We start from the raw sequence: 14,607 nt of genomic DNA, 5'->3' as shown, positions 1-14,607 counted from the left end.
TTTTCTCTGTCGTGTCTGTGTGTCGAAAATTGTTATGCGCTTATTTTTTTATTTGATTTTGTGCGTGGCATATAATTGCTATGCGCAGAGGACGCTTGAGCAGTGCGCAATTGCACAGGCGCGCACCTTAGAGGGAACGTCACACGGCTGCGCTAGCATCACAGCTAACGTTAGCCATGCTGCTACCTCTCTGCTGGGAGAGGACGTATACATATGACGTGACAGTATGTGACGTGTGTAAGAAGGTGCGCTTGTTGTCTGTGAGAGGGAGACACAGAAAAGAGTGAGAAGAGCCTGTCGTGTAATGCCAGCAGCTAAAAGCAACTGCGCGAGAATCCACAGACCTGTGGATGTGTTGAAGGTGTGCTGGAAAATGCGGAACGGAAATTAGGGGGCAGCAGAAAAGTGGAATGTATTATTCAAATAGGTGCTTTGGAAAACACGGACCGGAGTTTTTTTTTAAACTGGATCTGATCGGCATTTTCCCATGCCTTGCCGATACGCATTTTTTGGCAAATATCGGCGGCCGATCCGATCCAAATATCAGATCGGGACATCCCTATATGAAACCAAGAAAAAGTGGCATGGGCTGGAAATGAGCCATTCATATCCTGGAAGATGTGGCCTTTTCATGCAGGAGGAACAGGACAATAGTAAATGTTATGCTGGTAATGCAGTGATCACATCAAGATTAGGTGGATTCAGGATGTGTCAGATTGCTCTGCTCATGGCAAGTGTTGATTGACAAGGTTGTACTATTCAAAGTTGATGACTTCTAAGAAAACAATAAAGAGCTGGAAGCATGTTAGCTTTAAATCAAACCAGGAGACAGTTTGTTTTTCACCAAGCAGACCTATTAGTAATGACAGGCATTCACATGTATTATGTTCAGACACAACTTTTCATTCAATAGAATGAGAAGAGATGCCCAAACTTTTGACAGGCACTGTATTTTAGATCATGTATTCTAAAAGCCGGATGTGTTAAAAAAAAAAGGGGGTAAGAAAGGTCAAACCAGCACAATGAACTGTCGGCTGGGATTGGATTAGGTCACCACACCCCGAGCTGAGCATTTCCAAAGTCATGCAAAAACTGTTTCGTATTGAGTTTGACAACAACAGAAACAAAGCTGGTCGTTGACAATGTCAGGACTATCAGGAGAGCAAATTTAACAGCAAATCTTGAATCAGACAGTTATGTACATTTCACAGGTTAGCATTGTTTTAATGTATTTAAAATACCAGTGTGAACACATCACATATACTTAGACAATTACTAGCCAAAGTATAACTAAGATTATTTTCAATAGACAGATAATCCATTCAAGCAGGGATATTCAACTAAATTGTTTTGGGGGCCATATTTCCAGAAAGCATAGGGCTAGGGCAGGGGGCACACTTCTCCCTCTTCACTATTAGTTTTATTTTGTATATTACGGAGACCCAGCTTCTTCCACAGTGTCCATTTGATTTAGGTCGATTTTGTTATAAGAGCGCTGTGCTGTATTTAAAGACTTTCTGCAAAAAATGCTTGTCAAAGACAAGACTATGACAGCAATCTAGTGTTTTTAAGAATCTGGTGCAAAAATGCAAGTTTCCCCCAAGTTTTTTTAACAGAACTCGCAGCTTAAATGATGAAATAGAGAGAACCTAAAATGGCACATCAAGTAACACTACTAGTATAAAGAAGTTGACTACTGACTGCATCTGAAGAAAACAAGCTCCAGCAACACCTTAGGTAGTTACTTAATCACATTACAAAAAGTAACTGACAAAAAAGAGATGACTTATTGGGGTGCCTAAGGGGACACCTCAGTTATGTACAGTGGTCTAAGTAGCTTTACACAACAGGAGCAACATAGTGTCTTTAGGAATTTGCTGCAAAAATGTTTGTCTAAAGTTTGGAACTGAACTCGGGGGGACGGTAATGTGTCATTCCTAGACCGGGGTTGGCCTCTAAACCGCCAGTGGAGTAGCCTTTTTTTAACACTTTTCATACTACACAAAGTGTAGCATACCACCAGTTGCTGGTACAACATGACATTGAAAATAAGCAGCAATTTAAAGTACCGTATTTTTCGGAGTATAAGTCGCTCCGGAGTATAAGTCGCACCGGCCGAAAATGCATAATAAAGAAGGAAGAAAACATATATAAGTCGCATTTTTTGGGGAAATTTATTTGATAAAACCCAACACCAAGAATAGACATTTGACAGGCAATTTAAAATAAAGAATAGTGAACAACAGGCTGAATAAGTGTACGTTATATGAGGCATAAATAACCAACTGATATGTTAACATAACATATTATGGTAAGAGTCATTCAAATAACTATAACATATAGAACATGCTATACGTTTACCAAACAATCTGTCACTCCTAATCGCTAAATCCCATGAAATCTTATACGTCTAGTCTCTTACGTGAATGAGATAAATAATATTATTTGATATTTTACGGTAACGTGTTAATAATTTCACACATAAGTCGCTCCTGAGTATAAGTCGCACCACCGGCCAAACTATGAAAAAAACTGCGACTTATAGTCCGAAAAATACGGTATATGTGGTGTAAAGCAAACCCAGTAGAACATGCAAAAAGGCTTCAGGTGGACTACTCAGATCCCCAAACAACACATTAGTGTGCACACACGACAAGTGACCTAAATCTAGGGCTGGACGATAAGGCAAAAAAAGGGATCACAATTACTGTTTTAATACCATCCAATCTAGATCAATTTTTTACATTGTTTAACCTGCCAGTTTTAAGACATCTGTGCTAAAACCCAAATTAACTAGTGACTGGTTCAACATTAACATATTAACATTCTCAGTAAATAAAGGAAATTAAATAATACAAAGCACAATAATAACAATACATCATTAAATTAAGTAAAATAAAGTACAAACAATAATGCATCGGTTTTTATTTCAATACTGGTGACCAAACTATACTATTTAGAAGCTACCAAGTTATCATGGACTTCCAATGAAGATCTGTGGTCATGTCCACAACTGGCTTGTATTGGCAGTAGTAGCACTGTGTTTTTCACAGAGCTTTTGAACGACAAGCAGTCATCAAATTTGCAAGAGAAACATATGAACTGACATGTAGAAGTAATTTGAGAAATGTTTGGCTCTGTATTTCGAAGTTAGATTCGTAGTTCGAGGGGTCTGCTTGTCCCGGAGGCAGGCACAGGGATGCCTCGAGAAAGGTGCAGGGCTACCGGCTATCAGAGGTGGGTAGTAACGCGCTACATTTACTCCGTTACATCTACTTGAGTAACTTTTGGGATAAATTGTACTTCTAAGAGTAGTTTTAATGCAACATACTTTTACTTAAGTATATTTATAGAGAAGGAACGCTACTTTTACTCCGCTACTTTTATCTACATTCAGCTCGCTACTCGCTACTAATTTTTATCGATCTGTTAATGCACGCTTTGTTTGTTTTGGTCTGTCAGACAGACCTTCAAAGTGCCTGCCTTACTGGTGACGTTTCACTTCGTTCCACCAATCAGATGCAGTCACTGGTGACGTTGGACCAATCAAACAGAGCCAGGTGGTCACATGACCTGACTTAAACAAGTTGAAAAACGTATTCGGGTGTTACCATTTAGTGGTCAATTGTACGGAATATGTACTGTACTGTGCAATCTACTAATAAAAGTTCCAATCAATCAATCAAAAGTGTGAAGGAAAAAAGATACTTTTTTTATTTCAACCGGACATCCCGTCAAAAGCCTAAAGACTGACCGCACATGAGGACGTTCCTGTCTTCACAATAAAAGTGCCGCTCCATCGCGCCTGCGCTTTCAAAACAAGAGTCTCCGAAAGCCAGCGCAAACAAGCTAGCAAGCTAAGGAGTTCGACGCCAATATATTTCTTGTAAAGTGTACAAAAACGAATATGGAAGCTGGACAAATAAGATGCCAAAAACCCACCACTTTCATGTGGTATTAGACAGAAAGGAGGAACTTTTCTTCTCCTCCATTTGAAAACGTGGACGTTACCAGCACTACTGTCTGATTACAATCAATGCAAGTCATCAGAATCAGGTAATACACCAACTTATATTCTTGTCTTCATGAAAGAAAGGAATCTATATGTTAAACATGCATGTATATTCATTAAAACATCTTTAACATGTAAACAAAAACAGCTAAATAAATACATATAAATTATATACTGTATATATCAATGTATATATATATATATATATATATATATATATATATATATATATATATATATATATATATGTGTGTGTGTGTGTGTGTGTATGTTACTCATCAGTTACTCAGTACTTGAGTAGTTTTTTCACAACATACTTTTTACTCTTACTCAAGTAAATATTTGGGTGACTACTCCTTACTTTTACTTGAGTAATAAATCTCTAAAGTAACAGTACTCTTACTTGAGTACAATTTCTGGCTACTCTACCCACCTCTGCCGGCTATAGTGCTGGCCAGGATCCATGGAAGTGCGTAAGTGTCAAGTTCACGATCCCCGAAAACATTATGTCCCCTTTTCCTCACATTAAGTCAATTTCCGAGACCTTCCGCGTATACTGTATATTTTTTTTAGCAACCTTGATTCCATCCACGATTCCAATGATGCTTCAGTCTGACATTTATTTTGCTGCCCTCAGCTGCACATTTAGCTTCAAGTTCAGTCAGTCTGTTTATATCTATGATTCTGGTTACTTCTACGTACCTAGTACCTGGAAGTGGGGCGGTAAAAGGTCAACTAGGATTGGCTGTTCCGAAAACGTTTGATTGAGTTAATATATGCTCACAGCTGATCACCTAATCATCAGCCTATAATCGCCCAGCCCTACCTACAACCCAACAAAAAAAACTGACGTCAGTCCCGCTGCAGTGTTGTGCACAGCGTGTTAATGTCATGCCATACCTGAGCTGCCACAGGTTAGTAGAGATTTGTTAGTTGATTTGTGGTACCCAGGAGAGATCAAGCCTGATCCTGCCGACCCGGTCTCTGTTGATGGGCTGCTGTACATGTTCCTCCATCGGGATGCTGCCGAGAAAAAGAAGGAATAGATACAATTACGTTCAACAATAGCAAAGTAAATTTGAGACAGGTGTAACAGAAAAGACGAGGTTACGGGATGTCAACAAAAGATGCGGAATGAAAACACTGTAGTGGTGCAATTTAACTGCAGGGCAACGATCTCTGCAAGGTTGTAACAGCCTATGATATATTGTACACATTTTCAGTTTACAACACAGTCATTATGTATGTTGATTTCAAATATTTACATATTTTAATTACAAAGGTATGCATGTACTGTATTTCCTCTCGCAGCAGCCTTTTGTTTATCAAACATGACCAAAACTCTATAAGGGTTAAAGGGGAACTGCACTTTTTTTTGGAATTTTGCCTATTATTCACGATTATTATGAAAGACATGACGATGGATGGATTTTTAAAATGCATTCTAAAAATAAAATAAATGTGATCAAAAGTCCGCTTACAATGGAGCCGTTCAATTCTGCCTTTGGAGCCCCTAAAGAAACATCCAAACACCTCCATAAGGGTTTTATATACATGATGTAAGTATATGTAATGTAGTAAGGAGCACATTTCTAATAACATTTACCGGTAATATTTATGTATTTTAATTAAAAAATACGCGTCACAATGGTTGCTTTTTTTTCTACATCACTGATTTCTGCTCACTGCAGACTTTATGAGAGCCAAAAAACATAATAAAACATCAGTGACGTGCAGTCACTAGAGGCAGGTGAGGCCCCGCCTCACCTGCCATCTTGGAAAGAATAAAAATGTAAAAAGAAAAAAAAAATGAAATTGTTATATGTATCCAGTGATTATACTATAAAGTTATTTTCCATTTAACTTCACCAGTTTTAGATTATTTTTATTCAAAATCGCTGAATTTTCACATTTGCCGTTCAAATACTCAGAAGAGACGGTGCGGTGAACAGCAGCCAGTTGAGGCACGTCACTCAGTGCCTCAACATGGATTGCGCAATGACTCGGCTAACTGCTGGCCTGCTGTGCAGTGAGACTGTATTGCTATATGAACTATATTATACATTTCCATAGTTTAGTTAGCTGAGGTATATAATGTACAGTGTATTTTGTCAACAACTGTATGTGTGTAAAGTATTTCTTGTGCTGAGCGATCATAAAACGGCTGCAAAAGACGCACTGGCTGAGGCTCGCCTCCTGCACCCCCGCCGTAGAATTGTTATATCAACTAAAGCCCACACTTAAACTTTCCACGTGCAAGATTGAATCTATTTAAAAAAATAATTTCATAAGAAGCCAAAAAGTGCAAAAACAATAATGTTGGTGTTGGAGGAGTTGTGAATGACTGCAGGGACACAACATTAGATACACCTGCAGTCTAATTCACAACTCCTCCAACACGAACATTATTGTTTTTGCACTTTTTGGCTTCTTATTAAATAACTTTTGTAACCTATTTTCATGGGCTTTCCTCTTTGTGATGTTAAGTTCCTGTTATGCGCTGTTATACAGTATATGCCTTGAGCTCTTATTTTGAAGGCGCTAAGAGCGGAAGTGATGTCACGTTGCGGAGGTTTTTGAAAGAAGGTAAATAAAGTGGTCCTCGCATAAACTGGAGCCTCCGTGTTTGTTATTTTGTAGTTTCATACAGTATAGGCGACATTTATAAACCCTCGGTTACACTTTTTTAAATAGATTCAATCTTGCACGTGGAAAGTTTAAGTGAGGGCTTTAGTTGCGGCGCACGGACTTAATTTCTAAGTAAAGGTAAGACCATAATAACGTTTTTTTTATTAAATGTGCTTTTTTGTGTGCTACAGTTTGTATGTGTAAAGTTAAAGTTAAGTTAAAGTACCAATGATTGTCACACACACACTAGGTGTAATGAAATGTGTCCTCTGCATTTGACCCATCCCCTTGATCACCCCCTGGGAGGTGAGGGAAGCAGTGGGCAGCAGCAGCGCCGCGCCTGGGAATCATTTTTGGTGATTTAACCCCCAATTCCAAGCCTTGATGCTGAGTGCCAAGCAGGGAAGAATGCTGGCATGAGCTTTTAAACATAACCCGTTAACTGCTGCCAATCAAATGGTGAATAAGATACTCTTTAGGGTTCATATGTTTGTAAATCTGACTGTGATGAAGTCAGTGCCTCACCAGCCATCAACCTCACCGCACGTCACTGTAAAACATCACTTACTGTATAAGGTCTGCTGTCATTAGGATGCAGACTGCTAGAATTTTCATATATTCCCTTTTAGAAGAAAAATGTTTCATAATCCTCGCAAATAAACGGGGTTGGGGGGTGGACAAATGCATATCGTGTCATCCTCGCCAGTTCCAGGTCCTATATGGCTGTCAACGTGTACCAACTTGTCGGATAATATCAACAGCTACCTTCTGTCCAGGTGCGAGGCAGGATTTATGATCTACAATAAACTTACACGGAGCAGGGAAACGAGGAAGCAGTTGATCAGTCGATGATGTAAACATCGGCACACAGGAAGTGATCACGGTGCCGCTATAAATAGTTTGTCTCACTAATACTTGGTCAATATTCAAGTCACAAAATTTAAATGCAGTATTGTTGGCGGCTTTTGAATTGTTATTTATCGGATTTTATGGGTGGAATAGTGGAGCTCTCATTGGCTGTAAGCTGACTTTTATTTACGTTTATTTAATATTTAGAATGCATGAAAAAGAAAATCCATCTGGCGTCATGTCTTTGATCATAATTGTGAACGATAGGCAAAATTCCTAAAAAGGTGCAGTTCCCCTTTAAGGCTTGTTTAAAAAAAATATTAAATAATAAGGTTGTGTAAAAGTGAGTCAAACAATGTGTTTGACTCCTGTTGCTGCCATTTTAAAAGGAAGGCCTGAACTAGGGAGGGACGCATGACTTTTGTTGTCATTCCGCTCTACTGGGAATAGCTCTGTTGTTTGGCTTCTGCAAAGAGCAGGAAATACGTGCTGCACACAGATAAAATAACGAAAAGGGGTGTGTTGGATCATGAGACACTAATATACTCCTGCCTGAGGTGTCCACGCCCGTCATACTGTAGCCAAGAATGCAGAATGTTTACCTGTTATGGCTATTTTCTCAAAAATGTGCAATAATAGTAATCTCTTGGGTAGAGAAATAAATAAGCATGGGACGAGATGCCCTTTATTTTTATACTAATTTCAATTGAATAGGATATTATTTCGGTGAATGTTCTGAACTCCTGTTTCGATGCCTCAGCAGAAAATTGAGTTGTGCCATAGTGTAGATGCAGCTTTACTTGTGTTAACCTTTTTTTAGACTGCAAACTGTTTGAGACTCCATCTACAACGCCTCTGTTGGTTGAAGCAAACTAGTACACACCCTTGTGTCTCAATAGCTTGAATTACACACAAAATCCATGACTATAATGTCCATCTAGGCATTATACTAAAACATGTTTTCTGATCTTCAATTATTAGTTTCAGTTTAACATGTTATGTAGCATGTAAAAAAAAAAAAAAGCATATAAAACACATACACTGGTCCAAACGATTTATCAGGGTCCGACATGCCTTCTCCGTCTCTGGGCTACGGTGGTCCAGAACCTGCCGGCACCACTTCAAAGAAGACTCGGGGTCTGCGTTCGATACTTGTTTTTTAGGTGAGACATACAACCTGTCGACAAAGAAATGGTATCGTTACAATGGCGTAACTTGAACAAAACAGGGATATGAGATAGCAACACAAAGTACAGCTTTGAATAAGAGGCTATGGCTGACTTTTCAGCACAAGCGTTGTTGCAAAACAAGTATTGCCATAGTTGGATTTAATTATAACTGATTGAGGACATTAGATTTTTAAAGCAAGAGGAAAGTACCAAGGAGCAAAATGTTGCATTGCTGTCTACTCGAAGCTTGGTTAATGATGCAAGAAATTGCCCTATAAAAAGAAAAAAAGCATCAATGTGGTTTAGTGATGCAAGGATTTAATCAATTATTTTGATTGGACAAAAGCTTCGATTTATAATCTAGTTCTTTGATTATTCGTGTAATGAGTGTTAATAAAAATGTATATTAAATTAATAAAACATGTTATTTAAACAATCTTCCCTAAAATATGCGTTGAGGCTTTAAAGCGTGCTTTATCTGATTAATAGAACAAACTAATGGTTAAATTACTCGATTACTAAAATAATCCATACCTGCCAACTTTTGAAATCAGAAAAACCTAGTAGCCAGGGTCCAGGGGCCGCAGGCCCCGGTAGGTCCAGGACAAAGTCCTGGTGGGGGGTTCAGGCTTCGCCCCCCGACGCAAAATGATTATTAGCATTCAGACAGGTTAAAATGTTGCTAAAACCATCACATTTCTATCAGTCACAGTGACTTTTCAAAACAAAAATATTACAGCAAAAATCATATGGGTTGATTGACATGTTTATTCTGTAAGCTAACTTCAATAGTTTGAAATTATTTTGACAGTTAATGCCAGTTATCCTGTCAACCTTTAACAAGACTTAAATTTGTTCATTGAAAGTATAAACAGTATAAACACTTTTTACAGTAAACAAATGGTAAAACAGTACTAAACAATTCCATTAAAAAAAAAATTGGTGTCATTATTAACTTTCTGTCCAAGCTTGTATAATCTACTGCCTTGTTCAATTGTATAAAATATTCTGTGTCTAAAATTCACATTTCTATCACAATTATTATACTGTAAACATGGTAAGCTAACTTCATTAAAATTAATAGTCCTGTCAATAGCATGGAATTACAATTCAAATGTAGTTTTTTTTGTAAGCCTTTCAAAAGAATTCAAAATATGAAAAATTAATGAAAATTAATTTAAGCCATCAGACACTTGAAAAGTGGCACATCACATCTCTAATGTAATCATTTTAACTTTTCAACAGAAATAGCACTGCAAAAATATTAAGGACATACTTCTGTATTTTGGTAGTTATGCTGTCAACATTTAACAAGATTTCTTCAACTTGGACTTGAAAGCATAAATAGTATAAACACTTTTAACAGTATAACAGTACTAAACAATTCCAATAGATAACATTGGTGTCATTACCTTTTTGTGGCTAAAGTCCAAACTTATTCTATCAGATTGATGTGATCATGCCAGTGCGATTGGAAGTTCATGCTCAATTATTGCCTCCGTAAATAAAATTTTGGCATTTATCACATCCAAAGAATCTGTTTGGGCGACGAAAAACGTTGAAAGTTTTCCACTTGTATCGCTAGCAACGGCATTAGACTTGTGTTCTTTTGTCCCAACGTGGTCTTTTACATGCTAATTCCTCCGTGTCCGATCGAAAAATCTTGTCTGCACAAGGTGCAATTCCCGTAGTTTTCACCCTTTTTGGAACGGATAATTATTCCCGGATAGGCTTTTGAATATTCTTCACGGAATGACTGCAGTTTTCTTTTCGGTTTAAGACTCGTTTGCGATTTTTCTCCGGCTGATTCCATGATCGTTCGCTCGTTTGGAAACAATGGCAACAGGTGCCTCGTGCTTGGCAGCGGTGCTATAAATAGCCTCGCGCATTTAAAAAAAAAAATTTTTTTTAATTAATGAAAAACCGTATTTTTTATCACTGCAACCGTAACCCGGAATAGGTTGATGAAAACCGTACTAATTACGGGAAAACCGGAGTAGTTGGCAGGTATGATAATCAATAGCTGCAGCTCTAGTGTGCTTGTTTTTGTTTCGTTTTATTTTTTTCATGCAGTTTGCAGTATTTGTCACAGGGATGGCAAATGGTTCATCAACAAAGGACCCAAACTAATTGGCTCAGAACCGGAGTCAACCACACATCATCGTTCCACTGAGCAAATACAAAAGCGCATATTCTCCAGCAAAATGAGCAACAACACAAAGGAATAGTTACATTGCAGAGCTTCATTTTGTGAGAGGGCTTTTTATGGACATACAACAGTGCGTTTGCTCAACAACGTATATTATGTGTCTTACACATTCGCTGTATGCACATGTCACCACTGTCTCAAACACCGTGGCCTCATAAATGTTACTGCTCGACTATAAAATGCGAGCAGTGTGTGCTAAAGGGCAGTTATGCTCCTATTTGAGTTTAGTGAGTCACACAGAGCGTCATGCCAACATCTGTCAAGCACGAAAACCTATTTCCTGACTATTTTGTTTGTGTTAGTGTGATACTAGCTAGTTTTGTTCAGATTACATAACATAATGACATCAAAGCACAACACTAAATTGGCCCTGGTGTGTGAATGTGAGTGTGAATGTTGTCTATCTGTGTTGGCCCTGCGATGAGATAGCGACTTGTCCAGGGTGTACCTCGTCTTCCGCCCGAATGCAGCTGAGATAGGCTCCACCCCCCCGCGACCCCAAAAGGGACAAGCGGTAGAAAATGGATGGATGGACATCAAAGCACTCTTACATTTCATTTTCTAAACATTTTTACCAATTATCGTTGTAACCATAGAGATTTCATCATAGGTTTGAGAGTACTAGATATGAATGTATTTTTTTTTTATCTGCCTTTCCTGTTGTGGGATGTTACTAACAGTGGTAGAGAGTCTGCTGGGAAACATGGCGGGGTTCATAAAGGAAACAATCCACTCATGGTGGTGTTTTCAATTTTATGTGCCAGAAAAAAGAGACGATATTTTGCAGCAGATAATATGGATGAACTCTAATATTGTAATAGATGGAAAGCCTTTCTTTTGGAAAAATATGTTTGAAAGAGGAATCATTTTTGTCAATGATATTATAAATGAGAATGGTAAGATTATGAAGTATGAAGAATTTATAACTATGTATGGTGATGCTTGCTCAAGCTTTTCATTTAATCAACTAACTGGAGTCATTGGGAAAAGATGGAAACAAATAATTAATTATGGAACTACTAAATGATTAGTTTGTAAACCTCTAATAAGAAATTCGAGTTGGCAAAAAGGAACTAAAATAAATAGAAAAATATATAAGTTTTATTTAATAAAGAAATCTTTGAAGGCTGCCCCATACAACACATTTGGAAAATGGGAGGACTTTTTTGACTGCCCGTTGTCGTGGGATGCCATATTCAAACTAATCTATAAAACTACTACTGATGTGCAAAATCGTTATTTTCAAATTAAAATTATTTATAACTTCTTTCCCACGGGGAAAATGTTAAAATTATGGAATATGACAGAGTCAGATGACTGCCGATTTTGTTGTCAGGAGTCTGAATCCACCCTGCATTTGTTTTGGTATTGTCATATTGTGTCTTCCTTTTGGGTGGAAGTTGAAAAAATGTGTTTAAGGATTGGTTTGTTTATGAAGCTTGATGTGGTTTCTGTTATTTTGGGAGAGTTCATTGACAATCACGATTTAATCAATTTAATTATAGTACTCGGTAAAAGGTTTATTTTTAAGGCCAAAAACAGATATTCACTTAGTATTACTTTCTTTAAAACATTTATTCAGTATTTTTTAACTTTAGAAAGTTACATGGTTGAAAACGATAATGATGCCAAAAAAACATAAAAAAAGATGGGAAGTCCTCAAAGGCTTATGTTGAAAGTGTAATTATGTTTATAGATTATATGCTATCTGTTGTTGTATTCCCTAACTTTTAGTGACCTGAACATAAGCTGGACTGTACATACATTTTTTGTTTTTGTTTTTAAAATGTAATTTTGTTTATAGATTATATGCAATCTGTTGTGTTCCAAAATGTTCTGGGTTTTTTTTGTTTGTTTTTTTCTCAGTGTACATGAATGAAGGTGTGTGTTGCTGGACCCGACTTGGACATTATCTGGACTGGACCTGGTTTAAAAAAAAAAACAACCTTTAAACGAAGCTAATTTCATTTACAACCAGGTCTGGTGAAGATAAGGTCCTTTCTTTCCTTTTTTATTTTTTTTTATTTTTTTATTTTTTATAGATAAGATAAATAAATATTTTCTTGGCTAAAAGGGAAAGTAAACAATATAAAAATAATTACATAAGGGAGAAAAAAGAAAGAAAAAATAGTAATTAAATGAAAATGTTAGTGGACCAGCAGCACAAACAATCAAGTGTGCTTCAGGGACTGTGCCCCTTGCAGAAGTGTTGTCCATGTTGTGGAAACCAGAGTATTGATGGCAGAAAGAAACAACCCCTTTTGTGTGAGTGGGTGTGTGTGAGCGTGAATAGGGGAGGGAGGGTTTTTTTTCTGGGTTGATGCACTAGTTGAAAGTGTATTGTGTGTTTTTTTCTATGTTGATTTAATTAAAAAAAAATATTTTTAAACAGTGGTAAAAGCCATCAATTTATTTATGTGTATTACTCTTAAAAAAACAAAAAAAACATTTTCCCCATGTCTAACCAATTTGTCCAATGTTAAGATTGGCTGCCGCATTCCCCAGAGTTGTCAGCATCCCTCAGCGCCACGGTTTACGTCCCAGTTGCAGTCTGCACACAGTTGGGGCCCCGTGTCACATGCTGTGCAATCCCACCGAAAGCAGTTTATCCATGCGACAGCCAGGCCAGGCCAACATCAGATTATGTTCCGACTGGGATTACTGGGTATTTTGGCTATGATTATTCTCTAAAGCACATATGGTATGGCTAATAATGTAAAACTGAATGTAAGCCATTAATACTCTACACTATAAAGCATTTAAATTAGCTATCAGGAACATAGTATAGCTCTGCTTTATCTTTTTTTTGCTCAGTTACAATCCAAATATGTGTATTAATGCTGAGAGTTTTGTGGATGAATAAGATTTTTTTAAGACAGGAGTTACAAATGTTGACACATCAAATATATGTACAGTATATATGTTTGAATGTATCCAACGGGATTGAAAGTCCCTGTGCATGTTCTGAGCTCCAGCTCACGTCACTGTTGTATTTAGCGACAGCATGGTGGAAGAGGGGTTAGTGCGTCTGCCTCACAATACGAAGGTCCTGGGTTCGATCCTGCGCTCGGGATCTTTCTGTGTGGCGTTTGCATGTTCCCCCCGTGACAGCGTGGGTTCCCTCCGGGTACTCCGAATTTCTCCCACTTCCAAAGACATGCACCTGGGGATAGGTTGATTGGCAGCACTAAATTGGCCCTAGTGTGTGAATGTGAGTGTGAATGTTGTCTGTGATGAGACTTGTCCAGGGTGTACCCCGCCTTCCGCCCGATTGTAGCTGAGATAGGCTCCAGCACCCTCCGCGACCCCGAAAGGGATAAGCGGTAGAAAATGGATGGATGGATACTGCCAAAAAGGGTTTTCTTATCAGACTTCTTAATGGATGTAGCCCAACTTTCGACCGTCGCTATCGCTATCATGCTGTCTTTTAGACGGCAAACTAGTTAATACTGAAATCAACTGTCTCTGTTGGTTGCATTCAAGTCAATAATACATTCTGCCTTGATTGCCTATAATATTAACTAATCAATCAAATCGAATGGTCAGGAGCTTTGATAAGGAGTGTGGGATGTCCATTTTGGGTCACTGCCAATAAAAGTCTACACATAAAACCAGCAAGTCAAGGGAACATATTTTACCTGTTCATCTAACTCAGAAGGAATAAATTATTTTAAGTGAGTCAGAGCCTCCGCTAATTACATGTACTACTTCTTAAATCACTCCCACCAACTGCCTTCATT

General features: G+C 37.9%; 1 protein-coding gene across 3 annotated transcripts in view; it reads right to left on the bottom strand.

Annotated features, from left to right (window-relative positions):
- LOC133575135 (SLAIN motif-containing protein-like) overlaps positions 1 to 14,607 on the bottom strand; it is a 38,476-nt gene that overhangs the window by 12,346 nt on the left and 11,523 nt on the right. For all 3 annotated transcript variants that reach the window (XM_061927656.2, XM_061927657.2, XM_061927655.2), the window contains exons 3-4: positions 8,530 to 8,666; positions 4,913 to 5,035 (exon numbers count right to left, since the gene is read on the bottom strand). In XM_061927656.2, the coding sequence (XP_061783640.2) occupies positions 4,913 to 5,035; positions 8,530 to 8,666 (260 nt within the window). The remainder of the gene's footprint in view (positions 1 to 4,912; positions 5,036 to 8,529; positions 8,667 to 14,607) is intronic.

The sequence above is a fragment of the Nerophis lumbriciformis genome, linkage group LG35 (genome assembly GCF_033978685.3).
Source record: "Nerophis lumbriciformis linkage group LG35, RoL_Nlum_v2.1, whole genome shotgun sequence".
Lineage (NCBI taxonomy): Eukaryota > Metazoa > Chordata > Actinopteri > Syngnathiformes > Syngnathidae > Nerophis > Nerophis lumbriciformis.
This window is presented reverse-complemented; position numbering and strand designations above follow the sequence as displayed.